This window comes from Nicotiana sylvestris, chromosome 3, assembly GCF_000393655.2.
Source record: "Nicotiana sylvestris chromosome 3, ASM39365v2, whole genome shotgun sequence".
NCBI lineage: Eukaryota > Viridiplantae > Streptophyta > Magnoliopsida > Solanales > Solanaceae > Nicotiana > Nicotiana sylvestris.
The window spans coordinates 207,362,705-207,387,008 of NC_091059.1; the positions used below are offsets into that span (position 1 = coordinate 207,362,705).

General features: G+C 34.8%; 2 protein-coding genes across 3 annotated transcripts; both read right to left on the reverse strand.

Moving 5' to 3' along the window:
* Positions 1–9,907: 9,907 nt before the first annotated feature.
* Positions 9,908–12,506, reverse strand: LOC104233367 (pentatricopeptide repeat-containing protein At3g18020). Its single transcript, XM_009786755.2, has one exon. It carries the CDS (start codon positions 12,470–12,472, stop codon positions 10,382–10,384), a length of 2,091 nt encoding a protein of 696 aa, XP_009785057.1. The 5' UTR covers positions 12,473–12,506; the 3' UTR covers positions 9,908–10,381.
* A 3,663-nt stretch (positions 12,507–16,169) lies between these two features.
* LOC104233368 (thaumatin-like protein) lies at positions 16,170–18,163 on the reverse strand. Of its 2 annotated transcripts, none has more exons than XM_009786756.2 (3): positions 17,998–18,163; positions 17,536–17,913; positions 16,170–16,666 (listed from the first exon to the last, which is right to left on the reverse strand). In XM_009786756.2, the coding sequence occupies exons 1-3, from the start codon at positions 18,062–18,064 to the stop codon at positions 16,365–16,367; spliced, it is 747 nt and encodes a 248-aa protein (XP_009785058.1). In that variant the 5' UTR covers positions 18,065–18,163; the 3' UTR covers positions 16,170–16,364. The 2 variants fall into 2 exon arrangements, with proteins under 2 accessions (XP_009785058.1, XP_009785059.1); XM_009786757.2 differs by having other exon boundaries at positions 17,536–17,910; positions 17,998–18,156.
* Between the last annotated feature and the right edge of the window lie 6,141 nt (positions 18,164–24,304).

Here is a 24,304-nt window from a genome sequence, read left to right on the forward strand (position 1 = left end):
CATTCATTGATCTAGAGTTAACTAACTTTGGCTAGGATTTATCCTCTATCTTCTTATTTAATCAGTTTAACAAGAGGGTTTAACATTTTTTGGTTAAACAACGTTCAGCATGACCGCATCAAATCAGTCGTTTCATAAGGTGACACTTTTCGTCGTTATGTAACGATAAATTTAACGATACGATATGATACAATAAAACTAAGTAACAATCAAAACAAATATTATATTTAAACTAATAATACGATAAAATACAATACGATGATACAATGCATCAGGTAACAACCACCCACACAAGCTGTCAAAATTCACGTGAAATCTATTACACTACTTGCGATTTGTATATCTATGTTCTCATCAACACGAAGCTCGCGCTGCGATTCTCATAGTACTCCGTTACCTTACACAGTGTTGAGTCGTTGAACTTGTTAGATCACCATGTAATTTATCGGGATGACATTTTGTCCCAAGCTTAAATTTTGATTACATGTCACAACATTGGGTTTCAATGTAAGCCAGAGAACAATGTCTCAGGTGCAAATTAAGAATTAAGACTATAGCTACTTGCAATTTTTCTGCTGTTAAATAGTTTGTAAAGCAGCTGCTGCTATTTAATTTCTTCTCCTTTGCAATGTAATTTCTTCTCCTTTATATACCTGCTATTATATAACTGTACTAACTCAGTGATGCATTATAAAGCTAATTTGTTCATGTTCAACACCTCAAAAGAGCTAGTTATGGCTTATATAAAAGGAACACCTTTAATAAAAATGATCATCATATTTGTCTCAATATACTAAGAAAAGGCAGAGAAGCTTAAAGGTACAGGATGTAGGATTGCATATAGGTGTTCGTAACACGCAGCGGAAGACAATAACAATCCTAGGCAGATCTTTTATGTTTAAAATTTATTTACATGTCAATAGATCAGATCTAAGACGTACCTGGTGAAGAGAGCCTCGTTTCAAAATTTCTTCGATAGTGCGAAGACTCTATGCGTATCCACACCGAGACTAATCCTTGCTATCAACTCTTTGATCGATGAAACCCGCGAACAAATTGAACAAAATATTGTGTTGAAATTTTTCACAAAAATCTCAACTCAATGTTAGAAGAACAAGAAACACTTTTCTTGCAATTGTATTTTCTCTCTTGGCTTTGTATTGCACTCTCACTTTCACAAAGTGGGTTTTCTTCTCAAGAATAATAATAATGCGGCAAATTTTCTCCATCACCCTTTATATAGCATCACCTATAAACCTTTTTCCTATTTGGTTGAGGTAATAATTTACTTAGGGTAAAAGTTTATACCTAAATAAACGCTTTTAGAAAATTTCGATGGAAAATTGAATTCCCATTCAAATTGGTATCGTGACTGCCAAGTCTTATGGACTTTCCATAAGATCCAATTCCAAATTGGATTATAAGTACTCATAGTATTTTATATTAAAAAATTCTAATCCCATTCTTAATGGTCTAAAGTAGCCGCACGTCCTTTATGGACTTCTCGTCAATCCAGGATTTACTTAGAAGCCTTCATTAATATTTATATACATATATTAAATAAATAAATATTAATTATATATATATATATATATATATATATATATATATATATATATATATATATATATATATATATATATATTTCAATCAAGAGATACATTTTAGTTTTCTATTCCAAATAGAAAACTTCAAATTGTTCACAATATTAATTATATACTCTGTGCTAGCAAAGAATATAATAATATTTCATTTGGACTAAAAACTCTATTTGACTAATTAAATTATTTAATTTAATTATCAAATAATAAAGTAACTAATCCTTTAGCAAAGATCAGAACACTCGTTAGTGTGCGACCCCATAGGTTCAATACTAAACCGGTAGTAAATTGATCACATCAATATACTAATCAAGGGTGGCGTCTAGCAACACTCCTTAACGACCGGATAGAATGAAGTATACAATTTACTCTCAAGAACCAGTAGAAGAATAATGTAGTAATTCCTTCTGTTCTTATAGCTCTGGATCATCCTAGGATATGGTTCAACTGTCAAATCCTAATAGGCGACCAACTATGTGTCCATGTCAAATATATTCGACCATTGAATGACCTAAGAAACTCTTTTCTTCTTTCATTCAATTGCCCTGGCCAAGGTCTTAGTTTGGTCGTTTATAATTCATGACAACATGGAGCTTAAACTCATTACCAAGAGTTGACAGATTCCATCTTGATCAATCACTAATTCTACAAGCATTTAATCATACCCAATATCCTTTCAACTATCGCCCTAGGGCCATAGGTGTCTAGTATCAAAGCACAATAAATAACTTGTCAATTACTATGACGATCTCAGGTCAAAGGAAACGGTTACATCACATTCTTCAAGAGAATATCCTATTGACAGTTTATGGTAATTCTAACCATTAGGAATTATCCAATGAGTCGGTTCAATGATCATATCTCTATATGCATCATCTATCTATGTAATTTAGTTAATGAGATCAACTAATCTTTATCCCATAAAGACGATCACATAAATATTGATCTAATCGGATTACTAATGTCCAAATTAATAATCCTACGATCAAGAACAAATTTAGATTAAATTATAAGAAACTTCACTCTCATTATCATGATCTCCATCACAATGTCAAGTCTCAAAATTTAATCAAGGACCTTATCAAATTAATCAAGCAATTAATAACAATGATAAAAGAATATCAAATGCCATATATATTTTATAAAAATATGTTCAAAACATCAAATGTGATATTGGATCTAGGGCATATCTACTATATCTCTAACAATCTCCCACTTACACTAGAGCCAATCGCTCTTGTACTTCATTCCCAATTTCCACTTGTGCTTGTCAAACTCCTTTGCGCCAAGAGCTTTAGTGAATGGGTCTGCAACATTTTCTTTTCCATCAACCTTTTGAATCTCGACGTCTCCACGTTCAATGATCTCTCTTATCAAGTGATACCTTCGCAGAACGTGTTTGGACTTTTGGTATGATCTTGGTTATTTTGCTTGAGCAATGGCTCCAGTATTGTCACACAACAGTGGAACCGCACCTTCTATTGAAGGAACCACACCAAGTTCAGTTAAGAACTTTTTCATCCATACAGCTTCCTTAGCAGCTTCACTAGCTGCTACATATTCTGCTTCAGTCACTGAATCAGCTACTGTAGCTTGTTTGGAACTTTTCCAACTCACTGCACCACCATTGAAGGTGAATACATAACCAGAAATAGATTTGCTATCATCTCTATCTGAAGAGAAACTTGCATCAGTATAACCTTCAAGTTTCAACTCAGAATTTCCATAGATGAGGAATTGGTCTTTAGTCCTTCTTAAGTACTTAAGAATGGTCTTCACCACCTTCCAATGTTCCTCACCAGGATTTGCCTGATAGCGGCTAGTCACTCCAAGTGCATAAGCCACATCAGGACGTATACATGTCATGGTATACATGATAGCTCCCACTGCACTAGCGTATGGGATCCTACTCATGCGTTCTCTCTCTTTAGGTGTTTTAGGACAATCCTCCCTACTGAGAGTAATTCCAGTGCCTATCGGTAGATAGCCTCTTTTGGAATTATCCATATTATACCTCTTTAAGATGGTATCAATGTACAAAGACTGGGAAAGTCCAAGCAGCTTCCTAGATCTATCTCTATAGATCTTTATTCCTAATATATAAGCTGTTTCTCCCAAGTCTTTCATGGAGAACTGTTCAGATAGCCAAATCTTGGTACTTTGCAATGCCGGTATATCATTCCTTATGAGCAATATATCATCAACATACAACACTAAGAATATAATTGTGCTCCCACTAACCTTTTTGTACACACAAGGTTCTTTTTCGCATCTAACAAAATTGAACTTTTCAATTGTCTTGTTAAATTGAATATTCCAACTTCGAGAAGCTTGCTTTAATCCATAAATGGATCTTTGTAGCTTACAAATTTTGTTATGATCAGACGGAGATGTGAAACCTTCAGGTTGTGTCATGTACACATCCTCTTCTAGCTCACCATTAAGGAAAGTTGTTTTCACATCCATTTGCCATATTTCATAATCATAGTATGCTGCTATAGCAAGGAAAATCCGAATTGATTTGAGCATTGCCACGGGAGAGAAAGTCTCGTCATAGTCGACTCCTTCTTTCTGACGATATCCCATGGCAACAAGACGGGCTTTATAGGTCTCCACCTTTCCGTCTGCTCCAATCTTTTTCTTAAAAACCCATTTACAACCTATAGGTTTTATATCCTTTGAAGGTTCAACTAAAGTCCATACTTTATTTTCCTTCATAGATTCCATTTCGGATTCCATGGCCTTTTGCCACTTCTCATAATCAGAACTTTGTATAGCCTCTTCATAGGTCTTAGGGTCATCATCATTATGATCAACCTCATTTGATACATCATCTTGTACCAATAAATTTAATCTAGTTGGTACATGACGTTCTCGTGTAGACCTTCTAAGAGGTACTTGTACAACCTCTTCACCTTGTGCTGGATTTGGTTGTTGTTCAATTTGGTTTAGAACTGGTTCATTAACCTGTTCTTGAACTTCAGTTAGTTCTTGAACTTCAACCGTTGAAGATGGCAACTTCCTTGGCAACTTCAAAACATCCAATAAAGGTTCTTCAACTTGGGTCTCATGATCTTTATATTGTGTTGATTCATTAGTTTCTTGAACTTCATCAAGTTCTATTTCTCCATTATAATTTCCTTCTAAAAGAAATTCCCTTTCCAAAAAGGTTGCTCCTCTGGCCACAAACACTTTATGGTCAGAAGGGTGATAGAAATAATATCCCATTGTTTCCTTGGGATACCCAATGGACCTACACTTATCTGATCTTGAGTCAAGTTTATCAGACTGTAGTCTCTTAACATAAGCCGGACAACCCCAAACTTTAATATGTTTAAGGTTAGGCTTACATCTTTTCCATATCTCATATGGTGTTGTAGAGACTGACTTAGTGGGAACTTTATTAAGTAAGTATGTTGCTGCTTCCAAAGCATATCCCCACAAATTTATTGGAAGATCAGTGAACCCCATCATAGATCTCACCATATCTAATAAGGTTTGATTTCTCCTTTCAGACACACCATTGTGTTGTGGTGTACCTGGAGGTGTCCACTGTGAGAGAATCTCATTCTCTCTGAGATATCTGGTAAAATCTTCACTAAGATATTCTCCACCTCTATCAGACCTTAGTACTTTGATACTTTTACCAGTCTGCTTCTCAACTTCACTACGGAACCTTTTGAAACATTTCAAAAGATTCAGACTTGTGTTTCATAAGATACACAAATCCATATCTTGACATATCATCAATGAAGGTGATGAAGTAAGAATATCCACCTCTAGCTTGAATTTTCATGGGTCCACAAACATCTGTATGAATTAGTCCCAATAATTCAGAAGCTCTTTCTCCACTTCCAGTAAATGGAGATTTGGTCATTTTTCCTTTGAGACAAGATTCACAAGTTGGATATGATTCAAAATTATATTTGTCAAGGTACCCTTCCTTGTACAACTTGTTAATTCTTTTCTCTCCAATATGACCAAGCCTACAATGCCAAAGGTATGCATGATTTACTTGATCATCTCTTTTCCTCTTAAGACTTGAAACATGCATAATCGAATTAGCATTCACATTAGGTAAGACATAAACGTCATGTTGGAGATAGCCATTCACATATAAATTATCACTATAATAAATAGAGCAAATACCATTGCCTATATTAATGCGAAAACCACGTTTGTCTAACATAGAAGCTGAAATTATGTTCGAAACAAATTTAGGAACGTAATAACAATCATCCAACATAAGTACTTTGCCCGTAGGCATTATTAAAGAAATTGATCATACAGCTACGGCCGCAACTTTTGCACCATTTCCAACTTGTAGATTAACTTCTCCTTTCTTTAGCCTCCTACTTATCTTAAACCCTTGTAACATATTACATATGTTATAACCACTGCCAGTATCTAATACCCACAGTGAAGAATTAGTAGTAGCTAAAGAGACCTTGAAAACATTTTTCATTAATATCTCACCTTGTTTCTTGTCCTTTAGAGTTGCAAGATACTCCTTGCAATTTCTCTTCCAATGCCCTTTCTTCTTACAGTGAAAACATTCAGCATCATATACTGACTGCAAGATCAAATCTTCAGAAAGCTCTTTACCAAGCTTGTACCCCAACTTCTCATGTTCTTCTGTAAGAACAATCATATAATTGACAAGGGGTACAACTGGAGAGTTTTCAATGTCCAATTGTGTATCAACCATCTTCTTAAGATATTCAATGATTGCAATTGGATCCATATTCTGATGTTTCCTCTGGAGTTCAGAACTCATAGAAGCGAGAATGATGTGTTTAATAGCAAGGCATTCTTCCAAGTATTTCTGATAAACCTTGGTGCCTTGAACATCATTCTCTGGTGGGATTATCTTTGCAGGCTTATCGATCACATCAATGAGTTTTTCATGCATGAGAACAATTCTCAAATTTCTATACCAGTCATCAAAGTTTGGTCCTACCAACTTGTTGGTCTCAAGTATTTCGCGCAGTGATATAACAGACATATTGAGAAATCTAAAATATAGAAAAGAAAAGGCAATAATATAAGAACATATTTGCATATATCATAAAGACATGGACTTTTATCTAAATGATATTTCCACTAATTATTTTAAACTATTTACCCTCATTATAGTTTACGAAATCTTTATTTCTATTAGTGGAGTAAAGGAATCCTTTAACAATATGTATGAGCCCCTTGGAAGTCAAGTCGTTTCTCACATATATTTTAAAGGTAGGTACTCTTACCAATTGTATCCCCATACAATTTCCTTAAATAGCTCTATGTCAAATAGCCTCTGGTAGTCAGGTCGATCCTATTGGCATAGTTGAGTTCAACCATCATGATAGCAAAGAACTTATTAAATTTTATACTCCCCGGGTGGTCCAGGCGTTTAGTGTAAAATTGAATAATTCTTTCAATCCATACATCTAATGCAATAAATAATTTTAACATATTCTCAAACTATAAGTCTCCGGTAGTCAGGCCGCTCCTTATAAACAAGAAATAAGTAAAATTATTTACCTTGATGAATAGCTCCATAATAAAATATCTTATATTTTATTATTTAAGAATTCAAATTTTAGTAAAAGGGAATTGTTACTAAAATAATTTTTAATAACATGAAGATCAAATCTTTTAGCGTGTGAATTTAGTTCAAGTTGTCTACACGATTAGTCCTTAATTAATTTATATCACATGTAATAACTAATTCAGAATTATATAATGAACAAGCACATGACATAAAAACGAAATTCAACATCCTCTAACATGTTTATCTTATATATCACATAAAAAGAATTCATGCCAGAATATTATTATTAATTAACATCTCATGAATTAATAACAATTAAAATAACAATAGAATCATGTAACCGATTATAGATTCCCATTGTATCTAATACAAAATTTTAAATTCAAGTTATGAACTATCTCAATAGTTCAAACGATTTAACTATTGCACAAGACACATGTATTATGGTTTGAACTCTTCAAATATAATATAAAAATATTTCGTAAATAAATTTTAGACACAATAAACCACTGCTCTGATACCACTGTAGGATTGCATATAGGTGTTCGTAACACGCAGCGGAAGACAATAACAATCCTAGGTAGATCTTTTATGTTTAAAATTTATTTACATGTCAATAGATCAGATCTAAGACGTACCTGGTGAAGAGAGCCTCGTTTCAAAATTTCTTCGATAGTGCGAAGACTCTATGCGTATCCACACCGAGACTGATCCTTGCTATCAACTCTTTGATCGATGAAACCCGCGAACAAATTGAACAAAATATTGTGTTGAAATTTTTCACAAAAATCTCAACTCAATGTTAGAAGAACAAGAAACACTTTTCTTGCAATTGTATTTTCTCTCTTGGCTTTGTATTGCACTCTCACTTTCACAAAGTGGGTTTTCTTCTCAAGAATAATAATAATGCGGCAAATTTTCTCCATCACCCTTTATATAGCATCACCTATAAACCTTTTTCCTATTTGGTTGAGGTAATAATTTACTTAGGGTAAAAGTTTATACCTAAATAAACGTTTTTTAGAAAATTTCGATAGAAAATTGAATTCCCATTCAAATTGGTATCGTGACTGCCAAGTCCTTATGGACTTTCCATAAGATCCAATTCCAAATTGGATTATAAGTACTCATAGTATTTTATATTAAAAATTTCTAATCCCATTCTTAATGGTCTAAAGTAGCCGCACGTCCTTTATGGACTTCTCGTCAATCCAATTCAAAATAGGATTTACTTAGAAGCCTTCATTAATATTTATATACATACATTAAATAAATAAATATTAATTATATATATCATATATATATATATATATATATATATATATATATATATATATATATATATATATATATATATATATATTTCAATCAAGAGATACATTTTAGTTTTCTATTCCAAATAGAAAACTTCAAATTGTTCACAATATTAATTATATCCTCTGTGCTAGCAAAGAATATAATAATATTTCATTTGGACTAAAAACTCTATTTGACTAATTAAATTATTTAATTTAATTATCAAATAATAAAGTAACTAATCCTTTAGCAAAGATCAGAACACTCGTTAGTGTGCGACCCCATAGGTTCAATACTAAACCGGTAGTAAATTGATCACATCAATATACTAATCAAGGGTGGCGTCTAGCAACACTCCTTAACGACCGGATAGAATGAAGTATACAATTTACTCTCAAGAACCAGTAGAAGAATAATGTAGTAATTCCTTCTGTCCTTATAGCTCTGGATCACCCTAGGATATGGTTCAACTGTCAAATCCTAATAGGCGACCAACTATGTGTCCATGTCAAATATATTCGACCATTAAATGACCTAAGAAACTCTTTTCTTCTTTCATTCAATTGCCCTGGCCAAGGTCTTAGTTTGGTCGTTTATAATTCATGACAACATGGAGCTTAAACTCATTACCAAGAGTTGACAGATTCCATCTTGATCAATCACTAATTCTACAAGCATTTAATCATACCCAATATCCTTTCAACTATCGCCCTAGGGCCATAGGTGTCTAGTATCAAAGCACAATAAATAACTTGTCAATTACTATGACGATCTCAGGTCAAAGGAAACGGTTACATCACATTCTTCAAGAGAATATCCTATTGACAGTTTATGGTAATTCTAACCATTAGGAATTATCCAATGAGTCGGTTCAATGATCATATCTCTATATGCATCATCTATCTATGTAATTTAGTTAATGAGATCAACTAATCTTTATCCCATAAAGACGATCACATAAATATTGATCTAATCGGATTACTAATGTCCAAATTAATAATCCTACGATCAAGAACAAATTTAGATTAAATTATAAGAAACTTCACTCTCATTATCATGATCTCCATCACAATGTCAAGTCTCAAAATTTAATCAAGGACCTTATCAAATTAATCAAGCAATTAATAACAATGATAAAAGAATATCAAATGCCATATATATTTTATAAAAATATGTTCAAAACATCAAATGTGATATTGGATTTAGGGCATATCTACTATATCCCTAACACATGAATGTTGGGTGCTTAGATCAACTTGGAACATAAGTTGTTCAACGCATAAAGATTTTTTTTTTATTTTTATGAATTAAGGTGTTGTACTGCTCGCACGTTCTTCAACGCATAAAGTCAAAAGTATTGTCGCGAAAATTTTGCAGATTCAATTTGGGAAGAAAAATAGCTCTATGTTCAATTGAAATATCAACAATAAATAAGATATTTAAGGGTGTTGCATTCAGCAATGCTGTAATAAACTAAAAACTAAAATGTAACATCAAATTTTGCGTGACCATTAAATATAGTACATTCAGATAGAAAGGAATACATCTCATTATTGAGTTCACTGAGATGAATGTAAAAAAAAAAACTAAGAAGACAATTTCATGGGGGCTATGAGTAATACATAGCAGAGATATGATGAGCCACCTTCTCAATACCCTTCTGACTTCTTGTTCATAGTTTATGTTGCAGTTTCTTTTCTTTTACCTCGCTCCTTGTAAATGATTAACCACCTGCTAACCAATTTGGATTTTTTATAACTGGTCGCATCCAATGCTCCCTCCCTCCATATTTCCAGGGTCAGATATGTAGCTGGATCACTAGCTCATTTCATCATTACCAATACCACTTTTACTATCAAAGACATCTTATTATCATGACAACATTAATACTCAGAGAGAGCAGTTTAACACGGTTCATGTTTAAGACAACTGATGCGACCGCCTTATCTTACTCCCCAACTTGACATGTCAAATCCTCTGAGAACTGTTTTTCCACATTGCCATGTAATTTCTCTAGAATTCTCCATGTTACAGAATCAGGTTCTAGTCCATTCTTTCTCATTTCACCAAGAATCTGATATGCTTCTCTCTTCCAACCCAATGTGCAAGCACCATTAATAACAATGTTGTAATTGACGACACAAAGAGTAACCCCACAATCTACTAATTCATATAAGAAATCACAAGCATCATTCAATTTGCCAGAGCGACAAAGCCCCTTGAGAATGGCTGCATATAAGTAACTGTCATGAACTCCTGAGGGCCAAACAACATCGTTCCAGAATCTTTTGGCTTCATCAACTTTGTTGGACTCGAACAACCCATCTGTAATAATAGTATATGTCGTGCAATCCGCAGCGGTGCCACCACTTACCATGCTACTGAAAACCTCCATAGCTTCGACTAGCCGATGTAACTTGAACAACCCTTGGATAACTGCATTATATGTCACAACACTGGGTTTCAAACCTTTTTCAGGCATAACTCTATGCAATAACTCAAGAGCTTCTTCAACTTTCCCGAGTTTTAAAAAACCACTAATAACAGTTGTAAACGTCACACCATCAGGTGCACAAAACTTCCCCATCATCATATCTTTGAAAACCTTTTGAGCCTCTTCAATTCTTCCCATTTTGCAGAAGCCATTAATAACAGTATTCAGGGTGATCACATCCGGTTGACATTGAGTTTGAAGCATGGTTACAAGGACATTCAAAAGCTCAGTTGGATTGTCAACAGCACAAAGAGCTCTGAGATATATGTTATAAATCCTTGTTCTGTCAAGGTCTAATGTATTATTTAGCATGGCATTGAGCACTTCCTTGGCCTTAACAAGATCATATTCATGAATCAAACCTTCTACCAATAAATTGTAAGTAAATTCTGAGGGCAAGTAGCCAAATTGTATCCCTTCCTCCAACAACTGATATGCCCTGAAACAATCACCTTCTTTGACGAGACCATGTACAATCGAATTATATGACACTAAGCTTGGATTAATCCCTCTTTTTCTCATCATGTAAACTATCCTAGCAGCCCCATTATACCTTCCAAATCTACAAAGAGAATCTATCATTTGGGCATATACAAAACCCTCAGCCACACTTACACCCTGAGGCATATCTTCGGCAATATTAAACACTTCATAGAAGAACCCTTCCCTACACAAGGAATTGATCACATCACAGAATGCTGCATTTTTAACATGCATATCCTCTTCAGTGAGCATCACATCCCAAAGCTTCCTAATCAGCTGTTTTCCATAGTCCACATCCCTCTTCCTCAGAACCCCGCGAATCAAAGCACTATAACTGAGCGCATTAGGTATAACTCCACACTCAGACATTTCATCAAACAGCTTCTCTGCTCCCCCAACCTCGCCAACATCACAATACCCGTTAATCAAAGTTGTATAAGAAACAGCATTAGGAGAATGCCCTCTCTTTCTCATATCAACAAACAACTGATGTGCATCTGTAGTTCTTCCAAAATCGCAAAGCTGATGGATCAGACGGTTGTAATTCATTAACGACGGCACAAACTGAGGTTTCTGGGAGAACAAAGCGGAGATAACACGTAAAGTCGCTTGTGGAGTACCCGCATGTAGTAAGCGAGCAATGAGAACATTACAGGTGCGCTCATCAGGGACAGTCGAATGGGAGGAAACAGCGAGAAGGAAACGCTGGTGGGCTTCGGAAAAGCGGTGAGCATCACAGAGAGCGTGAACGATGCTGCTGAGATTAAGAGAGTCAGGATGGTAGCCGTGAAGTCGAAGCTCGTCGAGAAGTCGGAGAGCTTCGTCAACATTTCCGTCAATAGCACAAAGCTTGTGAATTCGTCTGGTCCAGTAAGTTTTATCGTCGATCAAGTTCCGACCAATTTCAAATTCTTGTGCTTCAGCGCTTCGTTGTTGTTGAGGAGGAGTTAAAGCGAGCTGATTGGGCTGAATTACAGAAGGTGAAAGAAATGTGGAGAAGAGCGAAAGAGTTTTGACAGAGTTGTGGAGAGGTGTTGGAAATGGAATTTTGCAAAAACGCATTATACAGTAGTAGTAGTAGTAGTAATGCACATGAGGTCCCTCGGTAGTTTAGTTGTTCCATTGATCTTAAAAATGAGTATATACTGTAAGATAGAAATGAACTTTGTTGGACCAATGTTCCTAGTCTACTTCGTTCCTTCGGCCCATGCTCAATTTACAGCTTGTGTGGATGGTTGTGACGCATCGTTTCCTAATGTATTGTATTATATTGTATTTTACTGTATCGTTTTGTGAATATAATGTTTGAATAAATTGTATTATTTATCTTTATTTTATGGTATTATGCACCAACAATATGAAAAATAAACTTGTAATATTTTAAAGAAAAAATATGATACAGAATAGATTTATTATATAAAAAGGTAATAAATAATAAAATAAAATTATTTAATAATAATGAAGGGTGAAATGAGAGAAAAAGTAAGATAACGATGCAACCACATCAAATCGGCCGTTACATAAAGTGGCACATTTCGTCGATGTAACAACAGATTGTACGATACGGTACAATAAAATTTAAATAACAACTAAAACAAATATTGTATTTAAAGTAACGATACGATACAATACAATAGGTAACAACCATCCAAACAAGCTACTATAGTTTGTTTGGACGTGCTTCTAAAATAAGCTTATTTTGGAATGTGTTTTTCTCAAAAGTGCTTTTCAAAAAAGTATTTTTCGTGAGAAACAGTTTGTATTTGGCTAATTAATTTAAAAATTATTTTTGAGCAACAATTAGTTATTAGTGTATAGTCAAGCTTTTAAAAAGTGCTTCTAAATTTATTTTTCTTTAAAATATTTTCAAAGAAGTGCTTTTCGTGAGAAACTATTTTTTCTGCTTCTCAAGCTTATGCTTATATTCAAAAACACTTTTTCCTTCTAAAAATTTGACCAAACACCTTTAACTTTGGAATAAAAGCACTTTTAACAACAACAAAAAACAATTTCGACCAAAAAAGCACTGCCAAACAGGCTATTAGTGTGGTTTGTAGGTCAGTCAAATATATTTTTCTTTTACCACAATTTTTCTATTTTTAAATATTAATCATTGTAAATATCTTTTATTGGTAATTATTAATTAATTAATTAATCATAAAGATCTAGTAGTTTCTAGTTATGTAACTCTTTTTTAAAAAAAATATTGATAATTCAAATATCAGAATCAAGACCTAAAATTCTTAATTTAGTACTCCTATTAGTGAAGCATGTGTGGGTAAATCTAAGCTTTTTATCTCTTGGCTCGCAGGAAATAAATCTAACTGTAAGCCGCTAGTTAAAGCGACCTATTTTTACCGGCGAAACAACCCTCCCAAACACCAAACCTGCAATTTCTCAACAACAAAAAAAAAAAAAAAATAACTAACATCCATAGAATATTGAAGGTGTAGATAGGGTTTGAGTTGAAAGTTTGTGAAGTTGAAGTGTTGGAAGCTTTGTGAAATTTGGGATTTTCTTCAATATGTGTAATTTTATTCGTTAAAAAATAATGTTATTTATATATTTGATAGAATTAGTGTTATTGTTAGTAGTGCTTTTAATCACTCCAAATAGACTTGTCGAATAAACAGTAATCAAAATCCTAATAACTATCCAACTTTGTCTGACAGAAAAACTTAATGGGGTAAATTTTTAAAAGACTAAATGAGAACAATAGTTAATTTTAAAACGTTAAATAGAGCGGCAATGTTAAAATGTTATACTGAAATCGAAGCGTAATGCGCAAAGAAAAATATTAATTTTACCACTTAGGAAGTAATTGTAGGCGTGATGTTAGTTTTAAATATGCTGTTAGAACATTTGTGCCAAAAACCACTAACTAAATTTGGTATAATTTTAGTATTTAGCTCAGATAAAGAATGATAGAAGTTCGTATTTATGAAAACAAACATTTATTTTAATTTTTGACAAACTTAGTTTATCCATATATATTTATTGCCAATTGATTGAAATTCTGAATATTTAATAAAACAATCAATCTAAATGTTGTAATGTATAATATGTAATTAGTGCAATAGAATTTATTTTGAATTTACTTTAATTATATAATTTGTAATAATTGTTTTTTTGTTAATGTCACAAGTTTATTATTTAAGGTAATTAACACATTTTCTATCATTTGCTATAGTTCATATTTATGTTAGTGATAGATAGAAAAGAAACAATAATTAGTATGTTGATAAGAAGTCTCATTTGATCTATTTATGTATTGATTCACGTATTAGAATTTATTGATTATGTAGGTACATTTTAGAACTGAGCCCTCACGTATTCACCTTTTTTTTTCTTGGCGCTTTCCACGCCGGAGTTCGTTAATCACCCGGCACGCACGCGAGCACGTGCACGTGCCGGGATAGGAGGGAGTCGCGCGGACGGAGGCCGAAGCGCCCCGGCCACGTCGCTCCCCAGTGTTTAAACAAGTTCGCGGGTCGTTTTGCTTTACAGGTTTCGACTATGATCCTTCCGCAGATTCACCTACGGAAACCTTGTTACGACTTTTCCTTCCTCTAAATGATAAGGTTCAATGGACTTCTCGCGACGTCGCGGGCAGCGAACCGCCCGCGTCGCCGCGATCCGACATTTCACCGGATCATTCAATCGGTCGGAGCGACGGGCGGTGTGTACAAAGGCAAGGACGTAGTCAACACAAGCTTGCGCTTACTAGGAATTCCTCGTTGAAGACCAACAATTGTAATGATCTATCCCCGTCACAATGAAATTTCAAAGATTACCCGGCCTGTCGGTCAAGACTATAAACTCGATGAATACATCAGTGTAGCGCGCGTACGGCCCAGAACATCTAAGGGCATCACCTCACGTATTCACCTCATGCCCTATATCATTGTAGGTGAGTCCAATGAAATTCAATTTCACAGAAGAAATGGATAGAAAAGCCGCTATAGCTTTTGATTAATAAAGTTAGAAAAAGGAAAAGATGTTTGCAAGTCGCCAACGATTTGATTCTCTGAAGCAAGAAATGAACAGCGAAAGGCAGAGGCATGAAGATTTTTTAGATGATATAAACGGCGACCCCATTCTGTCCGTATTTTGCCCTTTACCATCCTTTGCCCAACATGACACGTTACAAGATTCTTTGCTTAAATTCAACTTACTTTTCCCACTACTCAATAGGAGTAAGCATTTCAAAGTAGATTTTATGGTGGTTTGAAAAAAATTCACACCATAAGTGAGATTAAATGTAGTAATACGGTCAATAAAATAATTTGCTATTAGCGTTTGATTTAATCGATTTAATTTTACACCATATAAATGAGATTAAATGAACCTTGATGTTTGTAAATAATTTATACACTATGATCGTCTGACACAAGTTATATGATAATTTTTCTATATTACCAAATCAAATTTTACTATGAATAAATCTCATAATCTTAAGCTTTGATCGAAAAAGTTACCAGGGTACTTATGCTGATGAAAGGTAGTATATACTGATGAAATAATTGAAAAAATAGAACCGAGAAACACCAGCTAATCCAGCCACCATCACAACTACAAACCGTTAATTTTAAGCAAGAAGAATTCTAGATTATGTTAATTTGATATTTTATACAGTCTGCTCAAAAGTTTAAACTCTTGTAAAGTGAGTTCATATTTTAAAAACTGTCAAAGCTCCAAATATCAATCCGAAATTAAAGCGTCAAGGAATAATTGCAGCAATGATATCACAACTTTAACAAAACCGAAAAACAATTAACTGCTACCAATTTAAATAAAGAGTCTACCACCAGTGATAATGATGATAATAATACAATATACTAGTAGTAAGATAGGAATCTGACCTAGAGATAACAAGTGAAAGACTAAAATCACGACTATATATTTGATTCGATACTAATAATAATAATAATAAGCGTTCAAAAAAAAAAGAGTACTAATGATGAGGACAGAAAGTGAGCAAATAGCTGCTACCAGTGCAAGTTGCAATACTAGTGGGATCATCGTAAGCATAAGAGTAAGCTTTTGGACAAGCAGTCTTGAAAATCCTTGAGTAAGCAGTTGGCTTACAAGATTGTGGATTGCCAAAAGTACCAGTGCAACAATATCTTGGAGAATTGAAAGCAGCACAGGCACTTTTGCAAGCAACAACTTGCCTCTTGTCATGAGATTTTACTTGTAGACCCACTGGGCACATTGTGTTTAAGTCACTCACACACCCTGCATAGCTGCATTTCCCTGCAAAATATTTTTGGTGTAAGCTCTAATAGTGACATTACTTTAGAAAAGTGCAAATATCACAATCCAGCAAATAGATTTTTTAAAGGATGATTGTGACTGCACAGATTTTAGACAGCATTTTAAGCAATTTCAAGCTTTGTCACTGCCACATCAGTGATTTGGATAGGGATTCTATATAGATTTCCTAAATTTTGTAGATTGGAAAGGAGCCTTGCGTAATGGATAAAAAAGTTGTTGCTATATGATTAGGAGGTAACAGGTTTGAACCGCAAAAATAACTTATTGCAGAAATACAGGATAAGTCTTCATACAATAGACCTTCGTGGTCCGATTGCCTTTTAAGAGGGTAGCCAGATGGGAGAATTGAGTTGCTTGTTCTACTAGTAGTCCACTACTACAACTGGAGATTTCACTAACATTTATTTTAAATTTTAGGGGAAAATGTGAAAACCGATGGATTTGTGTTACATTTTGACATATGTGCTGGCTTACATAGTTTGATAACAATTACTCCAACTTAACCCGTCAGGCGAATAACTAAAGATTGATTATTATTCTACCTCTAATATACCAGCTAACGTTGCTAGTAAAGACGAAATTAAAGGTGACAGGCAAACCCCTAAAAAACATTCAGTCATAGATTCGTAGATCTAAAATTACTCACCTAATCCTCGAGAAAAAATAAACGGAAAGGGGATGGAGTGGGACTAATAACATGTAATGTCGAAAGTACCCCTGCTACGAAACTAACACAACTTGAAGGAAAGGAATCATAGAAGCCTTAATCCAAGGACAAATAAGTCAATCAAACACTTTAATGTCACACATGGCAAAAGAAATAGGAGAAATTAGGAAGAGATTCTCACCTTTGCCACGGAATGGAGTAATAGAGATGGCAAGATTGTAGCCATCTACGAGACTCACATCATAAAAATCCTGGTCACTACCCAGAGTAATCTCAGCGAGTGTAGCTGGAGGGGTCCCACCAATACCATTACAAAAGAGCGCACCACCACAATCCCCAGTAGCACAGCGCCCGTGTCCAGATGCATCAAAAGAGCAGCCATGTCGACCCCAGACTCGACCGGACCACCCAGCCGGTAGGCTAAGCTTGTAAGCCTTATTTGGGAGCAGCTTGAACCCTCCACGAGCCAGAATCGGTTTGCCTGCGCTTGGCTGTATCCCTGGCCAAACTGGGTGGCTACATCTGTTGTACATTGTCATTGTTGTAGCAGTGACTTCTACTGTTAGAAAAATAAAATAAAAAAGACATTAGTAAAAAAATTAAAACAGATTCCCAATTACTTAAACCAGAAATTGTTGTGTGCCTGAAATGTGGGAGGCAAGGATGGCGAGAGAGGCCAAAATGAAGAAGGGTCTTAGGATTTCTCCCATGGCTAAGCTGCAGCTGTGAGAAAAAATATGAGTCAGTGGAAAGAGCTACTAAGAGGAGTGTAGAATTTCCCCTTTAGAAATGGGCCTTTTTATAGAAAACCAATAAGAAACAAAATAAAACGGGAAGATACTAAAGTAGGGTTACTTTGGATACTGACTGAATAAGATTTGATATAGAGTGACATAACAAAAGCTAGTAAGGGGTAATAATAAGTGGCCCGTTTATGAATAAGGTGAACTTGCTAGCTGTAAAAGTTGAAAAAAGAGTTTGTACCTCAGGAGGCCCTCCAGTCCTCTTTAACTTATTTTTCTTTTGAGAGTAATCAGAATAATAATTTTGGACTTAATAACCCTAAATAGTTTTAAAAAATTGGAAGAATTGAACTGAGTTTTAGTAGGCGTTTGGACATAAAAATTGTTATTTTTGAAAAAAAAGTAATATTTGAACTTAAGTTGAAAAATGGTATTTGGAATTAAAATTATATTTCAAAAAATATTACAGTTTGGTGAGTAAGGAAAAAAGTTTTTCTGAAAATTTTGAAAAAGTAATTCTCATTTTCGAAAATTTTCAAAAACTTGCTAAATTTTATTGACAAACACATTTTTGAAAAAAAAAAAATTAAAAAATATGGCCAAACGGGTCCTTAATAGGTACACACGTGGGACTTAGAGTCCGTTTGATTGACTTAAAAAAATAGCTTTTAAGCCAAAAGATAATAAGTTGAGTTGCTCAACTTATTGCTTTTGACTGTATTAAGTAGTTTTAAACTTATTTTAAGCATTGTTTGACCTTGTCAAACACTAAAAAAAACTATAAAAAATAGCTTAAAAATTGATTTGACCAGCTTAAAAGTCAATCCAAACACCCTCTTATTCCCCTTTTTCAATGACATAGCATTGAATCGAGATTAACTCGAGAGAGGGAAAAATTGAGATGCTATCCTATGTTTAGGCATTTCAACTAAAACTACAAATTTAACTGCATTGTTCTCTCTTCAAAATAAACGATGAACATAAAGCAACGAAATTAAAATTGCTATCTACTCTTCTTTCTTCAATAGCTTACCTAATCTTCAAATCATTGGTAGAAATGAGAGCTCTTGGATTGTAGGACAGTATAAGGCAAGGTATATTTATTTATTCTACTTTACATTTTTTACGATAGCAATTCATATTTTATGTTTCTTAAGATTTGATATACCTTTTTAAAAAATATTCAATAGGTTTAACTATAAGCTTCATCGAAACGGAGGATCAATTGTTTCTCATTTATTTTTTTTATTTCTCACTTAACTAATTACATCATTTGTTGAGATGAAACGTTAACAATAAATTAGAAAGAAAAAAAAAAGATACTAGCTAGACGACCTTTTACTTTTCTAAATTGTTAATTTTTTTTAGAACAATTTCATTTGCAAAATAAATAAATAATAATAACACTAGGACCTGCTAATTTACTCCAATGTATTTTAAACTATTTCAAAGAAAACACATTTACCTTAATTAAAGTTAAACATGATATTTTCTTAACTTTGTCCTTTGTCTTGACAAGAAGGACGCAGAACCTTGTTTCTTAAAGTAATTTTTTTTGTTTTCCACCTTGTGTCCGATATTCACATTGGGGTCCGATTAAATCCGAATTAGTTGGAAAGTCTCATATTGGGGCTAAAGCATTTTCTAACAAAGGCGATTTCATGCTCAGGGACTCGAATTCGAGATCTCTGATTAAGGATGAAAGAATACTTACCACTACACATCACAACCTTTATTGGTACCTTATTTCTTAATTAATACTCTCTTTGTTTCAGTTTATATGAATCTATTTCTTTTTTGATCTGTTCATAAAGAATTCTTTTCTAAATTTGAAAATAATTTAGCTTAAACTTTCAATTCTATTCTTAATAAGAATCTTTTATAGTTATACAAATACTTTGGATCCCTTTCTAACTTATTTAGGACCACAAATACTATGAATTTGCATGTTAGGGGCCTGCAACCTTTTCCATTCGAGGGGAGGAGTAGCCATAAGAGTGGAGTAGTGAGTGAGTGGGTTTTGTTTGGGGGTATAGGAGGGTGGGATATGACAAAAGCGCACGAATATCGAGGGTGTCAGATGGAGAAAAGAGTTGTTTGCACCCAAAGAAAAAGTTAGCAAAATCACATGCCTCAAGGAATCATTCATACTCTGATGCTGCATCTTCTTCTGCTTCTTATATTACTACTTCCCTCCTTCCAATTTCACTCTTTTTCCTGGACATGCAATTGCACAACCCCACAACCACAACCAACCATTCTGGCAAATCAAATCAAACACTTCCTATATATAAAATCTCGATCAGAAAAACATAATGAATGTGGTCAGGGCGGATTTCGGGAGTTCGGAATCGAAATGTGGTTCTTTAGGACTTAAAATTTTTTTTTAGGTGGAAAAAAAAATTACCATTCTATATAAAATACGGTTATGAGCCGTGTTTTACCTTAACGGTCGTTTGGGACGTTAAGGTAAAACGCAGTTTGTTACTGCATTTTATATAAAACGTAGTAATAAATTGTGTTTTACATGTTAGCTAATAAGACAACTATGTAAAATGCGGTTTATTACTACATTTTACATATTTTGTGGGTCCACCAATAACTCTTATGTGCTTAACTGACATAACAATAATTCAAATATGTAAAACGCCCTATTAAACCGCGTTTTACTTCCAAAAATTTGACCCCCCTCCCCCCGAATTGGACATTGCCTTATTTAAAGGCGTTAAGGATTTTGAGAAAACTCATTCAGAAATACTCCAACTTCGTGATAATTTTTTCTTGTTGTTAAGTTCTCAAGCTTTTTTCATAGTGTCTAAAGAGTGAAAAGTAAGGGTTTCATTATATTGGTGGGGGGGGGAGGGAAAGGAGGTGAGGTTGTGGTGGCGAATAACTCAGTGAGCTATAGTTTATCTCCACAGAGTCATGTTAAGCTGCCACTTACAATGGAGTACGATATACTGGTATCGTTGTTATGCAATGAAATGAGGTTGAGCAAACGTTCGGTGAATCTTAAAATAATCGAAAGATATACGTATTCTGTGACTCCGCAAGGGGTTGTTTGTTATGCTGAGTTTAACATCGAGGATGATGAAACTCTTAGAGATTTTTTGGGGACTCCGGATGAATACCAGAAACTTATTTTGATAAAAATGTTGGAAATGTACGTGAAGCATGAAGAAGTTCGCAATAATGATGTTGCGCAAAGCAGTAATAACCCTCAATCATCGGGTGGTTATTCTGGAGCAGTTTTAGCGCAACAGGTTCCGACTGAAAGAGTTTTGCCGGATCTAAACTTATCTCCACGGGCGAACGAGGAGCGAAGAAATATTTTCTCTCCTACTTTACTTAATCCACAAGACGACTGGTAAACTTCAATTTGCCTTTGTGTTACGATCTTTATTTTTGTTGTATTGAATTTGTAGTAACACTCATATATCCACAGGGGGTACCATCCAGATATGAATTTTACAAGTTATGACCTCACGCCTAGTTAGAATATGCGTAGTTTTAGTGTATTGGATCACGATGGTCCATCCGGGAGTCATCACCAATAGGATAATGTCCATCATGGAATGTCAACATATTACGACATGTAAGTGAAGTGATATAGCTATATGTAAAGTATTTATCAATTTGAGTAGCTTATCATTTTGTTGTTTGTGCAGTGAAAACGAGCAACTTGATGGTCCTGACCTCACTCAGTTGCCCGTAGATAACGTATTTACTCAGGATTTGGTAGATGCGCAGAGTCAGGAAGATAATAGTGATTATAATAACAATGCCGATGAGTCTGGACATGATACACCCTTTCCTGACGAGGGTGATGATGGGGAGGAAGTGAATGTCGAACCAGAGCTGATGAGGGAGCATGCTCCACCTCCTATTAGACCAAGAGTGTACGAGTCCCACATGCCGTTTCATTCAAGGCATATTCCATACCTTGATAATTTGCCAAGTATTCTGGATGTGGATGCCCTCACAAGGGATCTTGACGAAATTCGATCAACAGTATGGGATAAGTCTAGATCAATGGTGCTGGCAAAGGGCATGTTTTTTTCCCGATAAAGCTCGCCTAACCAGGGTTTGTAAATTGTACAGTGTAAAAGAGTATCGTGAAATGATAGTATGGGAGTCAAGTTCGGAGGTATACAAGGTTGTTTGTCGTAGATGGTTTACGGGTTGTCACTGTATGTTGCATGCGACCAAGAAGGAAACAGGGTTGTGGAAAGTGGGTAAATATATTGGCACCTATGTTTGTGAAATGGACACATTCAATGGGAATCACTTCAACTTGGATGTTGACTTGATATCTCTTCAACTGATTCCACACATTGAAATGTCCATTAGGTACAAGATCAAAGTGTGTATTACATTCGTCCACCAGGAATATAGGTGTACTATTACCAAAAGAAAGGTATATCTCAGGCGTAAACGTGCATTTGAAATTGTTTATGGTGACTGGGATAAGTCATTTGCATTTCTACCCAGATACATGGCCGCGCTGAAACACTTCAATCCTAGGACTGTTGTTGAATGGGAGCTTGAGCGGAGTATAGGAATCCCGGAATATATATTCAGATACGTGTTCTGGAATTTAAACCAGCAATTGATGATTTTGTCCATTGTTGTCCGGTAATTTCTATAGACGGTACTCATGTCTATGGAAAGTATGATATTAAGCTATTGATCGTCGTTGCAGTAGATGACAATGGACAAATATTCCACTAGCTTTTGCCATCTGCGCCAATGAAAGCCAGGAGACGTGGACGCTACTTTTGAACCACTTGAAACAGCACGTTGTCAAACAACATTCAGGTATTTATCTACTATCTGATCGGCATGGTTGTATATTATGTTCTGTAAAGCATTTTCCTGAATGGCAGGAACCCTATGCATACCACCGTTACTATGTGAGGCACCTGAAGGCCAATTTCCAGAAGAAATATCCCAACAAAGACTTGCATTATTTAATGTGGATGGCTGCAACCGATCACCAGCAGTGCAAATTCAAGAGGTGCATGGAATCGATCTGGTAGTTAGACGAAAGAGCCTATAAATGATTGATGCAACATGAGCTTCACAAGTAGACATTGCATACTGATGGTGGCAGCCGATGGGGAACCCTGACTACAAATGTGTCAGAGTTTTTCAACAGGTTATTGAAGTCTGCACGTGGATTGCCTGTCACTGCCATGGTCCGGATGACATTCAAACAGATGGTGGAGAGGTTTGTTGAAAGGCATAGAGGTGCATCGGAATTGATGGAGAGTGGTGTTGAATTTATTCGAATACCGATGAAAAGATTTGAGAAATACAGGAGGCGAGAACATTGACATTCATATTTACAATATGATTACGATCGGGGTATTTTTGAAGTTCGCACCGCTATCCATCAATACCAGGGGAATAATATACACACCATAAATGAAGCCAGCAGGTTGTGTTTATGTGAGAAATCAACCATCTACCACATGCCGTGCTCACATGCCATGAAGTGCTTTCAACAAACAGGTTTAGAGGCAACCAACTATGTTAATAGGCAATACAGTATTGTTGTATACTTAAACACATATAGTGGGCAGTTATAGCAAGTAGGTGTTGAGCATTATTGGCCGCCGGAACCATTTAAAATGCTATGTAAAAAGGACTATTTGCACAAGCTACAAGTGCAAAAGAGAACGCGTATACGGAATCAAATGGATGTTGGTGATACTGTTTATGCGCGTAAATGTGACATATGCTCGCAAATAGGACACGACCATCGTAAATGTCCTTCAGCTAGTTTGGGTGGCAGTGTTAATCCAGCTCCTGATGCAAGTTCATCTAATGTATCCAACTATCAAGTATACATATAGTATTTTATTTTTTTAGTAATGTTATTTGTAATAAGTGTATGTACTCGTTTATGTTGCAAGATGTATAAAATAAAATTATGTTTCCACAGCCTTGTTACATCTTATTGATATTTAATATTTTTTTAGTTGAGTAAATTAATGAATTTATCCCTTCCGTTCATGTAATCAAAAATAGTAGTGGATTAAAAAGTGAAAAAAATTTGCGTTCACTTTCGAGTTTCACTCTAAAATTATTAGCAAACTATATTGTCATAGGAGGAAGATGTTTGATAAATAATTAAATATATATATATATATAGCGCGGTTAAATACTACATTTTGTGTGTTGTCTTGTTGATATAAAAAGCTG